Source organism: Anomaloglossus baeobatrachus, chromosome 6, assembly GCF_048569485.1.
Source record: "Anomaloglossus baeobatrachus isolate aAnoBae1 chromosome 6, aAnoBae1.hap1, whole genome shotgun sequence".
NCBI lineage: Eukaryota > Metazoa > Chordata > Amphibia > Anura > Aromobatidae > Anomaloglossus > Anomaloglossus baeobatrachus.
This window is the reverse complement of record NC_134358.1, coordinates 468,524,231-468,541,700: the sequence shown is the minus strand read 5'-3', so window position 1 is coordinate 468,541,700 and position 17,470 is coordinate 468,524,231. Positions and strand designations below refer to the sequence as shown.

The 17,470-nt window shown below is 41.8% G+C and overlaps 1 protein-coding gene across 2 annotated transcripts in view; it reads left to right on the top strand.

Annotated features, from left to right (window-relative positions):
• Positions 1-16,792, top strand: part of CHN2 (chimerin 2) — a 519,880-nt gene extending 503,088 nt beyond the window's left edge. For both annotated transcript variants that reach the window (XM_075315321.1, XM_075315322.1), the window contains exons 11-13: positions 2,727-2,864; positions 7,744-7,849; positions 9,741-16,792. In XM_075315321.1, coding sequence (XP_075171436.1) covers positions 2,727-2,864; positions 7,744-7,849; positions 9,741-9,912 — 416 coding nt within the window. In that variant the 3' untranslated portion in view covers positions 9,913-16,792. The remainder of the gene's footprint in view (positions 1-2,726; positions 2,865-7,743; positions 7,850-9,740) is intronic.
• The last annotated feature ends 678 nt before the right edge of the window (positions 16,793-17,470 follow it).

The window sequence follows — 17,470 nt, the reverse complement described above, 5'->3', positions numbered from 1 at the left end:
CCCGCGGCCACCGCTGCATCCACCGCTGGATCCAGTGACAGCGGGTAACCTCAGTGACAGCTCAGCTGATCGCGCGGCTGTCTTCATTAGCTGCGTGGAGGTGACCGGAGCGGCTGTGTCTGCTGCAGCTCCGGTCACCTCCATGCAGCAGAGCTGGAAGCGACGCTGGAGCATCCTGGATTACGCCGGACATGGAGGGCTTTTTGGGGCTGATTAAAGTGGTGAACCAGGGTATATGTTTGTGTTTTTTATTTCTAATAAAGGATTTTTTCGGGTGTGTGTGTTTATTTACTGTAATTTACAGATTAATCATGGAGGGTGTCCCATAGACGCCTGACATGATTAATCTAGGACTTATTGGCAGCTATGGGCTGCCAATAACTCCTTATTACCCCGATTTGCCAAAGCACCAGGGCAAATCGGGAAGAGCCGGGTACAGTCCCAGAACTGTCGCATCTAATGTATGCGGCAATTCTGGGCGGCTGTTGGCTGATATTGTTAGGCTGGGGGGCTCCCCATAACGTGGAGCTCCCCATCCTGAGAATACCAGCCTTCAGCCGTATGGCTTTATCTGGCTGGTTTTAAAATTGGGGGGGACCGCACGCCGTTTTTTTTAATTATTTAATTATTTATTTCACTACACAGTATAGACACGCCCACCGGCTGCTGTGATTGGGTGCAGTGTGACACCTGTCACTCAGCGTGGGGGCGTGTCTCACTGTAACCAATCATATCCGCCGGTGGGCGGGGAAAGCAGGGAATATGAGATTGTTTAATGGGCGGCCGGCTTTTTCAAAACAGTAAAAGCCGCCGGAGCAGTGTGAACGCCGTGCAGCGCCGGGGATCGGTGAGTATATGAGAGAGGGGGATAGACTGACATGGACAGAGAGAGAGGGACAGAGATAGTGACCGACTGACAGAGATTAGTGCATGACAGACATTGTGAGGCGCTTCAGAACGCAGCTTTTCAGCTGCGCTCTGAAGCGGACCTTTTTTAAGCTGCGGTGCAGAGCGCACACCTGCGCACATAGCATCAGACACCATAATCGTATGAGGGATGTCACACGTTACAATTGACTAGGTTCATACAACAAAACGCTCAATTCTAGAGAAAGATACGATGTGTTTGCGATCAACGGTTTTGCGTTCAATCCTGATCGCACGTAGATGTCACACGCAGACACCTCACAAACGATGCCGGATGTGCGTCACTTACAACTTGACCCCAACGACAGATTGTGAGATATATTGAAGCGTGTGTAGCGGGCTAAAGACACCTACATTGTAGGAAATAGAAAGGTTTTAAACTAGGACGATCATAACAGAACAGGAAAATGGGAATTAGTTTTAACCTAGGAAAATATCTGTGGGTATAAATGGCCATCTTAGACGAATTTCATCTTCTCTAAGATCATACAAGATCATATTGATTGGTCCAAAATCTGTTTGTGTTCACCCAGTACTTAGTGGCAAAACACTAGTGCCCATGGACTTAAGCGGGCTTTACACGCTGCGACATCGCGCGAGCGATCTCGTTGGGGTCACGGAATTTGTGACGCACATCCGGTCGCTTTAGCGATGTCTTTCTGTGTGACACCTATGAGCGATTTTGAATCGTCGCAAAAACGTTCAAAATTGCTCATCGGTGACATGGGGGTCCATTCTCAAATATCTCTGCTGATCGGTGTATGAAGTAGTTCGTTGCTCCTGCGGCAGCACACATCGCTATCTGTGACACCGCAGGAACGAGGAATCTCACCTTACCTGCGGCCGCCGGCAATGAGGAAGGAAGGAGTTGGGTGGGATGTTACGTCCCGCTCATCTCTGCCCCTCCGCTTCTATTGGGCGGCGGTTCAGTGACGCTGCTGTGACGTCGCTGTGACGCTGAACGAACCGCCCCCTTAGAAATGAGGCGGTTCGCCGGTCACAGTGACGTTGGTAGGCAGGTAAGTAGTGTGACGGGTCCGCGCGATGTTGTGCGCCATGGGCAGCGATTTGCCCGTGTCGCACAACCAATGGGGGCGGGTACGCACGCTAGCGATATCAGTCACAATATCGCAGCGTGTAAACCGGCCTTTAGTCCTCGGTTCCACTTGCGCACAGCTTCCGATGCGAGAGCATTGAAAGCGATATGCTAATGACCCTCTGCTGTAAGCCGAGCGGAGTGTGAGCCGAGGGCCATATGACTGTGATCCGATCTTGCGATCGGATTACAGCTGGGGAAAAGAGCACTTTCTCCCTCTCCTCCACTGCCTGTCTGTGTACATCGCACTGCGGTCGGATGACAGGCGAGTGTAGTGCCATGTTTCACATGCACCAATAGACTTGTATGGGTGCGTGTGAGATAAAACTCACTGCCAAACGCAGGATGCGGCGATACTTTTCTCATGCCAATATGGCATGTGAAATCAATCACAGATGGACACTGCCCCATAGTTTTGCACTGGTGCGAGTGCAATCCGATGTTTTATTGGATTGCACTCGTCCCTGCAAAACGCAAGTGGAACCGAGGTCTATCAATGAGGATCTACCAACAAGACCCTTGCTGAATAAGAGATTGGTGTGAATTTGATGGTGTGGGGTTTCCTCACATTTCTCTACATATCAAAATGTTTATTGACAGGCACATTTGGGTAATTAATTTTCCGGTTTATAACTATATGGAATTATGTGCTGTCACTAATATTTATTGATGTGTATCTGAAATTCCTCTTTTTGCTTTGTAGATGGCGACAAGACTGATCTCTCCAGTACTACCTATCCTGACATAAACATCATCGCTGGGGCACTGAAATTATATTTCAGAGATTTACCGATTCCAGTCATAACATATGACACATATTCCAAATTTATTGAAGCAGCAAGTAAGTACGCAGTCATTGCAACCTATAGGGACGCTTACACAAGACGTTGTGGCAGCACACTGCGGTTAATGAATGAATACATGAACTCCAATATTGCTATAAATGTAAAAATAAGCATAAAGGTACTTAGCGTTTTTGAACAAAGAGCGCAGAAGCATGTCAAGGTATATCTTTTAATATGGATGGTCCCTAAACATTATTATCCTACCTCTCCATGAGCCAAACCAGGCCTCATTTGAATGGGGAGTGAAAAGTCAACCAGGCATAGGTCGCAATTAAAACTTGTGGGAGAAAGATTGGTGGATGTGTGGCGCCCCTGACCTGGTCAGGCACCACTGAGGCCTGCACCCATCCTGGGACAGTGCTTCCAGGTAATTCCAAAGGCCAGAATGAGGTGTGTACACACAGACATATAGCAACCAGGTCTCCCACACCATTAGAGGGGACCCTTGGGTAGCCTCTGAAGAGGTTACTTTCAATTCTCAGCAAGGGGTGTAGTGGAGAGGCTGGAAACTAGACGCAGTGGCAGACAGGAAAAGGAGTAGGAGCAGAAGTTGCTGAAGGAAGCAGATGTACAGCCACGCTAGACTGACCCTGCAAGTGTGGTAGCTGTTAGCGGGGGAGTACAGTGACCAGAAAGTCAGCCTGAAAGACACCTGGAGAGAGGCAGTCGAGTACGGGGATTGCTGGTAACTACGCACGCACGGGGAACAGGTCCCTAGAGCCAAATATCGATCTACTGATCTGCTCAACCTGCCGGTGAGGGGACTAGAGGTTCCTCACCAAAGATACAGAGCTCGAGCCACAACAGCAACAGGGGGACCCATAAGGAGATAGGGCCAGAAGCCATCTCACCAGGTCCACGCTGCCGGCAAATGGGCCAGAAAGGGAAGGAGAGGCAGTAGCAACTTTCCCTGGATGAATCCCACGATACTGCAAGTGAGGGGTTATCCGAAATAAAAGAAGTGCAAGGAAGGCGAGTTAATAGCTACCCTCTGAACGGCCTGCAGGAATTCCTGGTTCCACCTGGTATAATCTCAGCATCGCCCGGGTATCTCACCAACCAGCAAAAAGTAAAAACCCTGAAAGACCTTTCTGGACTGTGTGAGTTCTTCTGCGACCTGTGGTACTACGCACTTACACTTGAGCCCCTGGGGCCAGCCTCACTCTCGGGAGGCCACATCATCTAACTGCACATACCATCAGCCCCAGATGCTCGTAAAACTGCAATGGCGGTCACCCCCCCAGACCGCAACACCGGGAGTGGCGTCACGAATCCTATTAAAGTTAACCTAACATACCTGTTGCCAGAAGGTTTCCAGCACGTGAAGACCCTGAGGCGACCTGCAGGTGAAAGGGGCTTCACAGATGCGGGCGGTGAGCCCTGGAGGGGGGGGTCACACAGCCTGATATGTTCTACAACAAATAGTGGCCAAATAGTGGATTTGTGCACCTGTACATTGATTCAATACTAAAGGTGTGCAGGCCCTTTATTTTTTCTTTGTTGTAGAACCTATAGCTGTGTTATAAAACAAAACGTACTATGTTTGGCTAGTTCGGGGAATAAAATGGCGAGGATAGATACAAGGGTTGTCTCTGGTGTTCTGTGAATTCCCAATTAATACACAACGACCTCCAGTCCAATAAGCAGAACACAGTCTATCAGTTTTACTAGGAATGTTATTTCAATTTCTTTCTTAGAGATTACAGGGTGTTTAAAGCACCACTCCAAGGGTTTTTTTATTGAACCGCTGGAGTGGTGCTTTAAATCTATGTCCCCTCCTCCCTCTCTTATACTCACTTGCCAACATCTTCATCTGTCATCATCGCAGCACCGATTGGACTCCAGCGATTTGTGACCCTCCAGCAGCTCCAGTGTTTCACAACTTAATATAAGTCTATCAGAGCCTCCTTCTGTCCTAGTTCTGGCTCTCATAGACTTGTAGTGGGAGCTTGTGATGTAACTTCTGTCTTCTGGCCAGTCAGAAGTTACAGTCACAAGAAGGTGCCTCAGGACTGTAGTGGTGCTGAAAAAGCACAAAAATGCAAGAGGGCGAGTATCGGGCCACGGGGCTTACATTTTAAAATACCAATTTAGTGCTTAAAAAGAAAACTAATAGCGTGGTTCTTTAAGGTGATGTCAATAGGATATTCACGAAGTGTTAATACTACAGTAGTACTAAACTTTGTGCTCTTTTGGGGTGATCCCACTTGGCATCTTGCCCTTGAACTTTAGTCTTACGCTGCTGATTTGGCTACAGAATTTGCCAATTGGCTGCATTTATGTACTGATAGCAAAAACAGTTTTTTGCATTCTGCTGTAGAGCAGGATTAACAGCAAAGATTATACTGGAGGTATGATAACATAATCACAGTGCCCCATACTTTAAATAAAGACCAAAGGTCAATTTGATTTGCAAAATTCTCAGTAAAGCTCGTTCCCGATCACAAGCCCATGTAAGCACTCCACCAGTCAGTAAATGAATAAGTGCGCCTGCTCAGTGGATTCATGCGGGTCATTAAATTACGGCTGTCGGCAGCACATCGCCTCAAACAGATGATGTGCTGTTCACAACATGATACTGTATGGGGACAGAATAATCATATTATCAATTGTTCTGTCCCCATACAGTGGTGTTAACCCGTATAAACTTTTTTTATAGTCTGTCAATACTTGTTTATGGGCAGAATTTGGACCATGTAAATTGGCCTTAAGGATGAGACCAAGTCAATGTATATGCATAGAAATACGCTCAGCATACTGGCCTCTTCACACAGGGATGGAAGGGCCAAGGAGAAAGGCTTTCTTGGCATTTATCTCCTTTATTGATAAGTGAATCAAAGTTTTATTATGGGAGACTTCTGATAAGTTTATACCTTTTTATCAGATGGTTTCAGTACAATGACGTGAATCATTGACATTTTTATACATTGCCCAGCACGGTGACTCTGCAGCACTAAGCTCAGATTCACAATGCAAAAAAAATTGTCTGCCTTTAAACTTAAATTTCCAATTCTGCGACTGATAATGCAATCAGCACCAGGGCACAACAAGCTACAGTAGCTCTTCTGTATAGGGAGAAGTGGCTTAATGAAGAGTGCAACGATTTTGATGGCAATGCATTCATGTAGACAGTTGATCTCGTTTAGAACAAACACCCTCTGATCAATTACAGATGTCCAATGACCCATATTCAGTTCCATCATGTATTGTGCATAATGTCCACATTCATCATGAAGACCTAAAGAACAGAAGACCACTTATCAATGCTATTTTACGTAGTTGTCTCAAATAAATTTTATTGTATATTATATACAGTACAGACCAAATGTTTGGCACACCTTCTCCTTCAAAGAGTTTTCTTTATTTTCATGACTCTGAAAATTGTAGATTCACATTGAATTGAATCTATGGGAACACCTTCAAGACTGTTGGAAAACCATTTCCGGTGACTACCTCTTGAAGCTCATCAAGAGAATGCCAAGAGTGTGCAAAGCAGTAATCAAAGCAAAAGGTGTCTACTTTAAAGAACCTAGAATATAAGACATATTTTCAGTTCTTTCACAATTTTTTGGAAAGTATTTCATTCCACATGTGTTAATTCATAGTTTTGATGCCTTCAATGTGAATCTACAATTTTCAGAGTCATGAAAATAAAGAAAACTCTTTGAATGATAAAGGTGTGTCCAAACTTTTGGTCTCTACTGTATACACTCCTCAACATTGAACTTGAGGCTGGACAGACACATCCAAATGGTGCTACAGTTTCAAGCAACTGTTTTAGCTCACACTATGGCTGGATTCACACCCACACAGTTCAGTACTACAGTAAAATGTCTTCCACACGTCTGCTTTTACCTTTGTGATTTACTGAAGAGCAGGAATCAATCTCTTGAATGCTGAGTATTGGCAATATCATAGAGGATAGTCTGCACCAACCAGTTCAGAGAGTCTAAAAATCAGGATTAGTGCCTGCAGATGGAAGAACAGGTGAAAATGCAGGGCACGAATCATAGTATGACCAAAGATAGCGTAGTTCCTCATGTACACATGACAGCTTATTCTGAAAAGTTACATGCAACGACAGGTACGCTTTAAATATTATGTTGCGCCACAATTTCAAAATATATGTTAAAATTATTTTTTATTAGTTGTATGTCTTGTTCTGTACTGCTGGTCAGTGAGGGTATTAGGGTCTTAAGGTTGCTAAAAGTAGAGGACAAAAGTGCTCATGCTCAATCTTGCACGGGGCATACACCACTCTGAACATGCTCGGTCATAAGCTGAGTTTTTCTGTTTGAGTGATTTATTTGAGCATCAGTTCCTCGACCTCTATGAAGTAACAATACTGAACAGGTGCTACAAGATATGAAAACAGTCCAGACATCCTTTGGGCCATGGTTCCCGAACCTGTGGCTTCTTATGAACCAGATGTGTGGCTCGTGGCTGTCTGCCAGCTTTTTGCATTAGCACCTGGTCTAGCAATGAGGTATGAAGACCAGATCTACAGATGGTGACTTATGTTAGTAGAGCAGATATACTTGTGCATATACTGGCTTTAGGGGTTTAAAGATAATTCAAGAATGGTAAACTGCAGAAAGCATGATAGTACCTGTCAGAGGAGGTGCTTGATTCAAGAATACTGAATTGGGACTATGGTGGGAACCCCTAGATCTGGGTATACTGCCTCGGTGTAATTTTCCGTGGGAAAAGTTTTGGCTGTCAATATTCCCATAATGGGGGCTCTGGGTATCACTACCATGAATGTAGCAGGAGCTGGATGTGGCTCTCAAGAGCAGAAAGGTTAGGGAACACTGATTCTGACTGTGCAGATATTACTATAAATATATAATGTAATGTATATGATTCTTTCTTTAGAAATATCAAACCCAGATGAAAGATTGGAAGCGATACATGAATCACTTATGCTCCTGCCTCCCGCACATTTCGAAACTCTTCGGTACCTCATGATCCACCTAAAAAAGTAAGTATCTTTTTTCTGTACTGTAAAGGCTACCTGTATGGTCCCCTGACTGTCCACAACTACAAATATAGCAGCATGCATGGGCATTGCTGCATCCTGATCATGTGTTTCATGTAACTTACTAAGGCTGCATTGTTTAAAGAAATTTAATCTTACAGCTTTACAGCTTTGCATATGCTAATGAGACAGGATATCCCCCTGGACTAGTCCTGCCTCAGATACTCTCATCACACCTACCTGGGCATGATTGTTAGCTTGCATAATGGTTCTACCACTGTGAGTATTATACGCAGGCTATCACTCATGCCCAGGGAGGTGAGATTAGAGGATCTGAGGAAGGACTAGTGCGGGGAGGATGGGGTGGGGGTGGAAAGCATGCCTTGCTAGACTAATCCTGATTTATTGGCATATGAAAAGCTACAAGATTACATTTTTAACATACTGTAGTGCTAGTAAGTCACAAACACATGATCAGGATGCAGAGATGCCCATGTTATCGCTGTATTAGCAGTTGGGGACCTGACAGGGTCCCTTTAAACTTGATATTCTAACACCGAGTAATGTTTCACTTCTAGATTTTCATTCCTCGAGACACACTATGGCAAATCATCTGTAACAGAACATAATCATTATATAAAACCTTTTGTGTGCTTTTTCATATAAAGAAGATATCAGATTCCGTGCCGTATACATTCCCCATGGTGGATTTGTTTATCCATCATTTGTATTGTGATTACTTTTAATAATTATTAATTAAATTAATCATAAAGTAACACCTTTTAACATTTTTCTGTACATCAAAATTAACAATAAAATCTCCACTTGGTGGAAGTGAAAGGAGCCACTTTATCTAAAGGATTTCTGGTTATTTTCAGTCAACACAGGTGAAATTCTTTCTTGTAAACTCTAAGGGGTACTTTGCACACTACGACATCGCAAGCCGATTGCTGCGATGCCGAGCGCGATAGTCCCTGCCACCGTCACAGCTGCGATCTCTTGTGATAGCAGCTGTAGCGCACATTATCGCTACGGCAGCTTCACATGCACTTACCTGTCCTGCGACGTCGCTCTGGCCGGCGAACCACCTCCTTCCTAAGGGGGCGGGTCGTGCGACGTCACACGGCAGGCGGCCAATAGAAGCAGGGGGGCGGAGATGAGCGGGACGTAAACATCCCGCCCACCTACTTCCTTCCTCATTGCAGCCGGGACGCAGGTAAGGTGATGTTCCTCGCTCCTGCGGCTTCACACACAGCGATGTGTGCTGCCGCAGGAACGAGGAACAACATTGTAACATCGGTCCTTTCGAAATTATGGAAATGACAGATGCTACACCGATGATACGATTTCGACGCTTTTGCGCTCGTTAATCGTACCAAAAAGGATTTACACACTACGAAGTCGACAGCGACGCCGGATGTGAGTCACTTTCGATTTGACCCCACCAACATCGCACCTGCGATGTCATAGTGTGCAAAGTACCCCTAAGGATAAGGCCAAATATAGCGGTCACAACATGGCCACAAATTATTGTAATGGCCTTGTAGTTTTGCAGATGAAAAAGCTGGTTTACAGCTGGAAATTATAGGATTGCTAAATAAGCAATCAAATGGAAGTTACCACCACAACCCCTCAGTTTCGCCTTACCGCAATATGTTTGGATATGATCAGGACAGGTTTTCATACTGTAAATGTAAATGTATCGCAGTGCAGTCATCTGTATGGACGCCATGTACTGTTACGTAGCTGATGAATAACTTTCATGAGCATTCCCTTCAAGCTGAGCACATTTTTGAGGGAGCTGGATTACTAGAACTGATCATTGATGTTTTCATATCAGAACTGTTCATTGATGTTTTATGGAATAATAATTGCCCGTTCTGCCTGATTTCAGGGTTACACAGAATGAGAAGGAGAATCTGATGGGGGCAGAAAACCTTGGGATTGTCTTCGGCCCGACCCTGATGAGACCTCCGGAGGAGAATGCCATGACATCCCTAAATGACATGCGGCACCAGAAACAAGTCGTGCAGCTACTGATACAGAACGAAGATGTTTTATTCTGAACATATGAAGGATCGCTTTTTGTTGTTATTGCTTTAGACAACCTGAAGCAGCGAAAAGATTCATAACAAGTTCCCCAGCTGAACTTTAGTATCTGTGATACCGCAGATACAGCACATGCCAAATTATTTGATGTAGCATATGTCTCATAGACATATCAACATGTCTCCTTTAGAAAAGGAGGAAGATTTTGGAAAGTAATCCAGACAAGATGTTTCTGTGGCTTGCATTTTTCATTTTAAAAATATTTTAAAGAAAAATGAGTCCTCTTATCTTAGTGATCAGCAACGTGTGGCGAACGAGGGGCAACTCTCAGAATACAGTAACAGCCGTTGGATGTTAAGGCAGGCTGGGAGTTGTAGTTTTGCAGCCGTCAAAGTAGCAGGTTGGAGATCACAGTCTTACCTGTATAACGCAGGCATACAATACTTTTGGAATAGTGTTATCTTATACATATCTATTCACTGCACTGTGTAGTCTATACAATGTCTTGTAGATATTGAAAGATGAAATATTTATCGAATATTGAGTGGTTCGACTTTTTCATAAATTACTTTTGAAGCCCTTGATACCGTTCTTAAAAATACAAATATGTTTTTCCACTGATTTATGAAAGCCTAGCGCCAAGTAGCTACAAGTACATATCATAAGCAGATAGTTTTATTTCTCTGGAAGAGATGTTCCACTGACAACTATTTAAGGGGAATGTATCAGGAATTTAAAAGGGCTATTCTCATCTTTAAAGTCAGTTGTGAGAATGAAGGGCCTGCGGTGCTACTTCAGCGCTGTGTCCCAGCCACCTGCTCTTCCACCTGTGGGAACTGCAGTAATTGAACAGGACTGTCAGTCACTCCTTGCTCATTCTGGAAGCAACGCTGGGCAGGGAAAAGTTAGAAGGGCTCCATGTGCTACATCAGATTTAAGTCTATGGAAGAGAAAAATATTTTGTAACTATTTATTTTTTTATTTTTAAAAATGTCTTTTGGAAGGCGCCATATTGGAGATACAAAGCTCCAGTATAGTGTTTACAGAAAGTACAGCAGGCTGTGTGATTTATGGTATCTGAACTTAGAAGTTAATATTGAGTACCTACACTTTGAAACTCACATTTATTGTAATCCTAAATGTCTGTCTTTTTAATGTAATAATCCAATCTCTTTTCTAATATACTTTAATTAAAAAGTCCCTAGCGTTCTCCCACTAAGCTAACTGCTTTATTTTTTTCTGTACCTACTTTCCGTTTGATAATATTAGATTATGTTTGATAAGATTAGATTATGTTTGATAAGATTAGATTCGGTTAGATAAGATTTGAGAATCCCCTATGCATGCTCAAAGGAGATATCATTAGGGGGCAGAAGCTGCAGTCACTGTCACAGCCTCTGTCCCCACCCTGAAACAAAGCGTCATCAACGACATCTGTTTCAGGGGCTGGACTATTCCATGTTCTACTGAGCATGCATTAGTTGACCATTCTGATGTACACTCAGTAGAGTTGCCTTGTCACTGTGTAATATCACTTTCAATGCACAGTGACAGTGCGCTCCATCGTTTGCTTTAGTAAGAAGTGACGAGCTGGCAAAAGAGTACATTGCTAGTGTGCATTGAAAGGAAAGAATTCGACAAGCAGGAAAAGCAAAGACTAGCCCCACCCCACAAGGGAAGTCTTTCTTCTTTGGAAGAGGCTTATCATTTTCCTCCAGCAGCGCTGGAAAAAGCCAGCTGGACTAGCCATGTCTCTGTCTATTGTCCCTGAACGGATTATCTAACTATATTTTTCTGAAATGCCGGAACATTTCAGAAAGTTTACTGACTACAATTGTACAACCAGGTTCTAATACACGCTGCCCAGAGTTTAAAGCTTCCCTTTAAACAATATGGTATATTCTGTTTTTACATTCCCGTTAAGTACAGTCAGAAGAACTTCTGTTTCCTATACAGTGTACTGCCTCTCCATACTAAACATTAGTATAAACATTTAGGTCCACCAATATAAATTTCAATAATGTTGCTTTCTGTGTGGTGAGTGAGGCTTGGAGGGGGAAATATGTAGGCAAATCACATAGACTTTGTATCTACCAATAAAATAATAATATAGTATTAAAATAGCTTTTAAATTGAGATTTGTCATGAGCCTTGGCTTGTCATCTTACACTGTGTAATGTATCACTGTCCAGACACCGTAATGCTGTTATCAGAGTGTCTAGAACACACGATACCATTAAAAGCTAATTTGGCAACTCTCTTTTTGCAGGGATAAGGACTAGTAGACAAATCTAGTTAACCGGAAGATATTGAAGTGCAGTATTTTTTTAAATTTCAGTTCTCAATGAGATACTAGAAATTTTGGCCATGTGTTATTGACGCATCAGAGGACTTTTGACATGTGAAGACACTTGTTTCTGGATATATCTTTCCTGTGATTAAATTTTGAACCATTAGCACTTTTTTCCTAAAGTAAGTCTTTTTCCAGTCCTTTTGGTATTTGTTTTTGTTGAAATGTGTATGTTCCGAATTTACATTTTTTGGGAAAAATATAAGAAACTGTAAAATAAGTGAGGTTTTGTGACTTGTTTTCCTGAATCCTTCCATTAATCCACTTTACACAGACCATACTCCACCTAAACCTCTCTTTTCCTTAGGGTCCTTTTCTAAAAATCCCAAATGGCTATTTTTTTTGTAAATAATGCTTTCCTGGGTTAGGAAATCAAGTGTTGTCACATTTCTGTTCCGTGAGCCAAGTTTAGGACTTCAGATACCCTATAGGATGTGAGGCATTGACTCTCTACAAATAAATTCTTATAAATATTGGTTTAGGTGTGGCCCATAATGAAATACATACAAATGGAAGTAAGTATCTGTTCACACCAGTATCATGCTTTTCATTCTCAAGAGAGTCATGTGGAGTACTATTAGGCCCGAGTCACACTTGCGAGTGATTCGCGGCATCACTTGGCACGGCCACACACTCTCCTGGCAGGAGCAGGTCGGCTGCATGTATTTCTATGCAGCTGAGATGCTCCTCTCCGGAGAGTGGAAGGTAGTTCCGGGTGATGCCGATACGAGACTCGCACGAGTCACTCGCAAGTGTGACTCCAGCCTTAGTTAGTTTTCAAACAGATCCCAATGAGTCCTAATTAGCTTTAGTAGGTCTGTTAGGGTTTTATTTGGAGTCCAGTATTTTGGTTATCTTTACAAGCTCCTCTTTTAATCCCAATGAAAGGGGAGAAACACTCTACAATTTCTTCAAGAATCAGACAGAGAAAAACTCGTTATTGCATGACGTTTATGGATTTTTCTATTGTGCTGTGCGCAATGTGTTTATTTGCTTTTATATGTAGGGTGTTCAGGGTATTTTTCTTATTTAAAATGATAGCAGAATGATGAGACTGTTTTATTTATCCTTATAAATTATATTTTATGTTTTAGGCATATCATTGTTCACTTTTTTCTTGCCTAAATTTTACTAGTAGACTATGACCAAGATTTATTTACTGTATTGGTCCCTTTTTTTTTAGGGAGGGGGGGCACTCATTTTGGCATGTCATTTGGCTACGTATACTGTACACAGTATCCATTATTTGCTCCAGAATTTAGAGCCACAAAGGAGGTAACAGTGGTCATGGTGTCCTGCATGGCCAGGATTTAGACCCTTTATTTTTAAATACAACTTTCTTGGGAAAAAAATGTTGTAAATTTTGTTAAAAAATGTTTGCTTTCCCTGTACTCTTTCTTAACTCCAAATATACCCTGGCATAAAAAAAAGTGGCACAAGATTAGTCAGTGTAAAAGTTAATGGCAGTGATTTAAGTTGTCACAGTTTTATTAAGGAGCAATATATTTATTTATAAGGTTAAAAATTTGTAGCTAATATAGAAATTAATTAGACTAGTAATAAAGGTTTATTTTGGCTAAAAGCATCTATCACCTATTCACAGGATGGCTGAAAAATTGCATATGAGCCACAAGACCCTTTATTTTTGATAAATGGGAGCCAAATATATATATAATATTGTCTGCTTTGTTGTGCACATATACTTGCCCCCTTAAGTAATTCTATACATTTTAGTTCTTCTGTATGAAAGTTTGTGCAAAAAAATTGTGGAGCAGTTAGCTAAAGCAACCAATGAAATCACTGAATTTAGAGTTCAGTATTTTTTTTACCCAGAGCATTAAAATACAAAAATAAGCTAGAGCCACGTGGCGTCTGTTCGGCCTATCCAGCATTGACCTAATTTCTTATTGGGAGGCATCGAGAACTCATCATAGTAAAGCAATGGTTTTATTGTAACTGACCTGTAGCTGAGTAGTCCTGGCTTTACCAAAAATTTGCTATGCTCCTTTACAGAGGATTTATGTATATTTCTGGTATTTGTAGATTAATAAAACCTTTTCTCTTTTTAGATGATTACTAATGTTGACAACCTAATAAATTGTCCTACAATATCCTCGCTATAAATAACTTTTTGTGTGTTTCTGATCCCTTATGTTGTTTACATTGATAATAGAAAGGTGATCTGACATTATCTGACCAATAATTAGTGTCACCAAAAATGATTGGCGTAGATGTAGCAAATCAATGTGCAGAATCCTTGACTGCAATCGGTTGTGCCACAGATCATCCTTCACTTTGAACAATGCTCTCTACTACTCATCCATATTACTTTTCTGATAGGCCACATGTTACAGTGACTAGATGTTGGAAAGAGCGGATTCATCTTGTTGCCCGGGCCATGCTTTGCCTCTTCTTGCCCTGTGCTCTGGTAGTACTTTTGGAGCCTATAAACCCAGCCAGAGTGGTACCTTAGATGCCACCCATCAAGTAGGTCCACCTTTGGTCATGAATGTTTGCCAAGCTAACTTACATGCAGTACACTACCGTGTTTCCACCAAAATAAAACCTACCCTGAAAATAAGCCATAGCATGATTTTACAGGATTTTTGGAGTATGCGTGAAATATTAGCCCTACTCCAAAATTAAGCCCTTGTTACAGTTGTGAGCGAAATGCACTCCTTCTATACCATTGGAACACCAAATTAGTAAGATTTGTTTTACGAGCACTTGGGAAATCATTGCAGCACACACGCTTTGTGGTGTATTGAAAGTTTCTGCTTTATTACATCATGTGACCAGATTATATAGTACCTCCAACAAAGAAATAACTCCTCTGAACTATGCACCAATAAGAGCCGAAGGAGTGTATATAGAGATGTGAAACTTCCCCGCCCATCAGTGTTAGCTGAGCTCTATGACATTCAGTTATAAGACAAGATGGTTTCTATGAGAACAAAATGGATTGTATTCTCTCACATAGTCAGGGTCGGCGTTAGGGGGGGGTCAAACTGTGCATATGATTCTAGTAAGCAGGAGGAGCTAAAAACCTGGTGACTTTGGGGTAACACTTGTGATATGGCAGATCCTAGTGTACACATGTACTCACATACACATTGGTGATGAAATAATGTAGGAATATGTTTGACTGTGATATGCCATCATGACGATACCTTAGTCTACAATCAGGATAGTTTAGTATGTGCTGTATCACTTTTAACCATCACTGAATTTTCCATATGCAGCTGTAATATATAAAGCTACAGGGGCGGACACACCATTGGTGCAGCCATACAAGGGCTCAATGGCTAATGGGACCCGTTTCCAGCTCCAAAGCAGCTTTTGTCAAAGACACATAGATGCACTATGATGAGATATTTGACTGCAAAAGCACCATATATTGTTTTTGGTTTTTTGTTTTTTTTTTCAGGGTCCCTCTTCTGTCTGTACCTCCGTTGTATTACTATATATAACTAGTTACTAGAAGAAGTAGCTGTCATTATTAGTAATGAGCGAGCACTTCCATGCTCGGACGCTTGGTACTTGTAATCAGCAGTTGGATGCTCAGATTGGTGCAACTTGAGCACCTGAGCTCAATGTCTATTGCCACATAGACAGCGGTGGACACCACAGCATACCTGACTACGCCAGTTGCCAAGTTTCTATACCTTCTGAGGACCCCCTGCAGCGCACACCGATGAAGGTCTTTGACCGAAACGTCTGTGCTTGTGCTGGTCCTACAAGTTCTTCTCAATAAAAGACCACTATTACCATTTATCTTGAGTGGCAAGTTTCTACATCTACTTGAGACGGTTTTGGACACTACTTGAGCACCACCCCAGAAGTGACGTGTGTATCAACTCACTAAATTTTGCCATCAGACCTAAGGCTATATTCAGATATGGGGATGAGTTTAAAAAAACATATGCCAAAAATGAAATTTATAGCCAAAGTACTTTTTGCTTCCTGTGTTAAATGAGGTCAGAAATAAAACTGTAGAACAAATTATAAATGTAAATTATAAATAATTATAATTTTTCAATACAAGTGTTTTGGTTTTGATCTGCAGAACAAAAAACAAAAAAAAATGTTGGTATTACATTACATCATGCATATGGAATTGAGGACATACGGCTTTAGGATAGAATATTTTTTATAACACATTGCAAAATAAAACAGCCATCATTTTTTATTTTATTTTTTTATTTTGACATGTTTTTGATAAGAATGAATAACAATTTTATTTATTATGCTTCTAATTAACCACTAATTTGACTAAAATCATAGAAATGCACAACCACTCATCCCTCACGTATAGGTTTTGGTAAAATATTCATTATTGTAAATGTACCGTACATTGTCACAACCAGTTTTACTGCGGTAATTTTTTCCTTATTTTATTACATTGTTTATGTATACATTTGTCTTACTTTTGCTCTTTGTTCCCTTTTTGTTTCTGTGTACTTTTGAAAAGGTTTTGTTTTGTGAAATGATTTAAAAAGACTTGTAATTTATAAATAAATGTAAAGCAGGAATGAATCAATAAATGTGCAGCTATTTAAAAAAAAAATGAATCTCATTTGTATGACTGACATATTAATATACATAAACATAATGGAACCTGTCACCAGTTTTTCGGCCTATAAGCTGCGGCCACCACCACTGGGCAGGGCAGATCAAAGTATTGTAGGGTGGCTGCGCAGGGCCGGTGAGTGTGTATGACATAGGACGCGTCATGCACGCAGGCTCCAGAAGGAGGACGAAGATGGCCGAAAGAGGAGGCACCAGACAATGGAGACTCCCATGTTATTATAAAGTGATTTTTACATTCTACACAGCGGCCTGGGCTCTTATATACACATGTTAGAAAACTGTATATAAGAGCCCACTGGTGGTAGCCGCGGCTTATAGGCAAAAAAACTGGTGACAGGTTTCCTTTAGAAAGCAAAAATGCAAGAAAACAAAATAGATGACTTACAGAAAAACAAATAAAATTGCATATGGTGACAGTGAAACCTCAGTTCATAGGCAGAGTTGATTGTTGCCAACTTTGTCCATTTTGTTTGGTTGGAATGTTTGAAAATGATCACCAAATGCTATACGTATCAGTCAGGAGCAAATGCAAAATGCTGACCATTTCACCCAAATGTGGTGGGAGCCTAACCTCAAACCACTAGTCAACTGAAAAGGGTTGTGTTATTGCAGATGGTCTTGTGCTGTGTCTATCG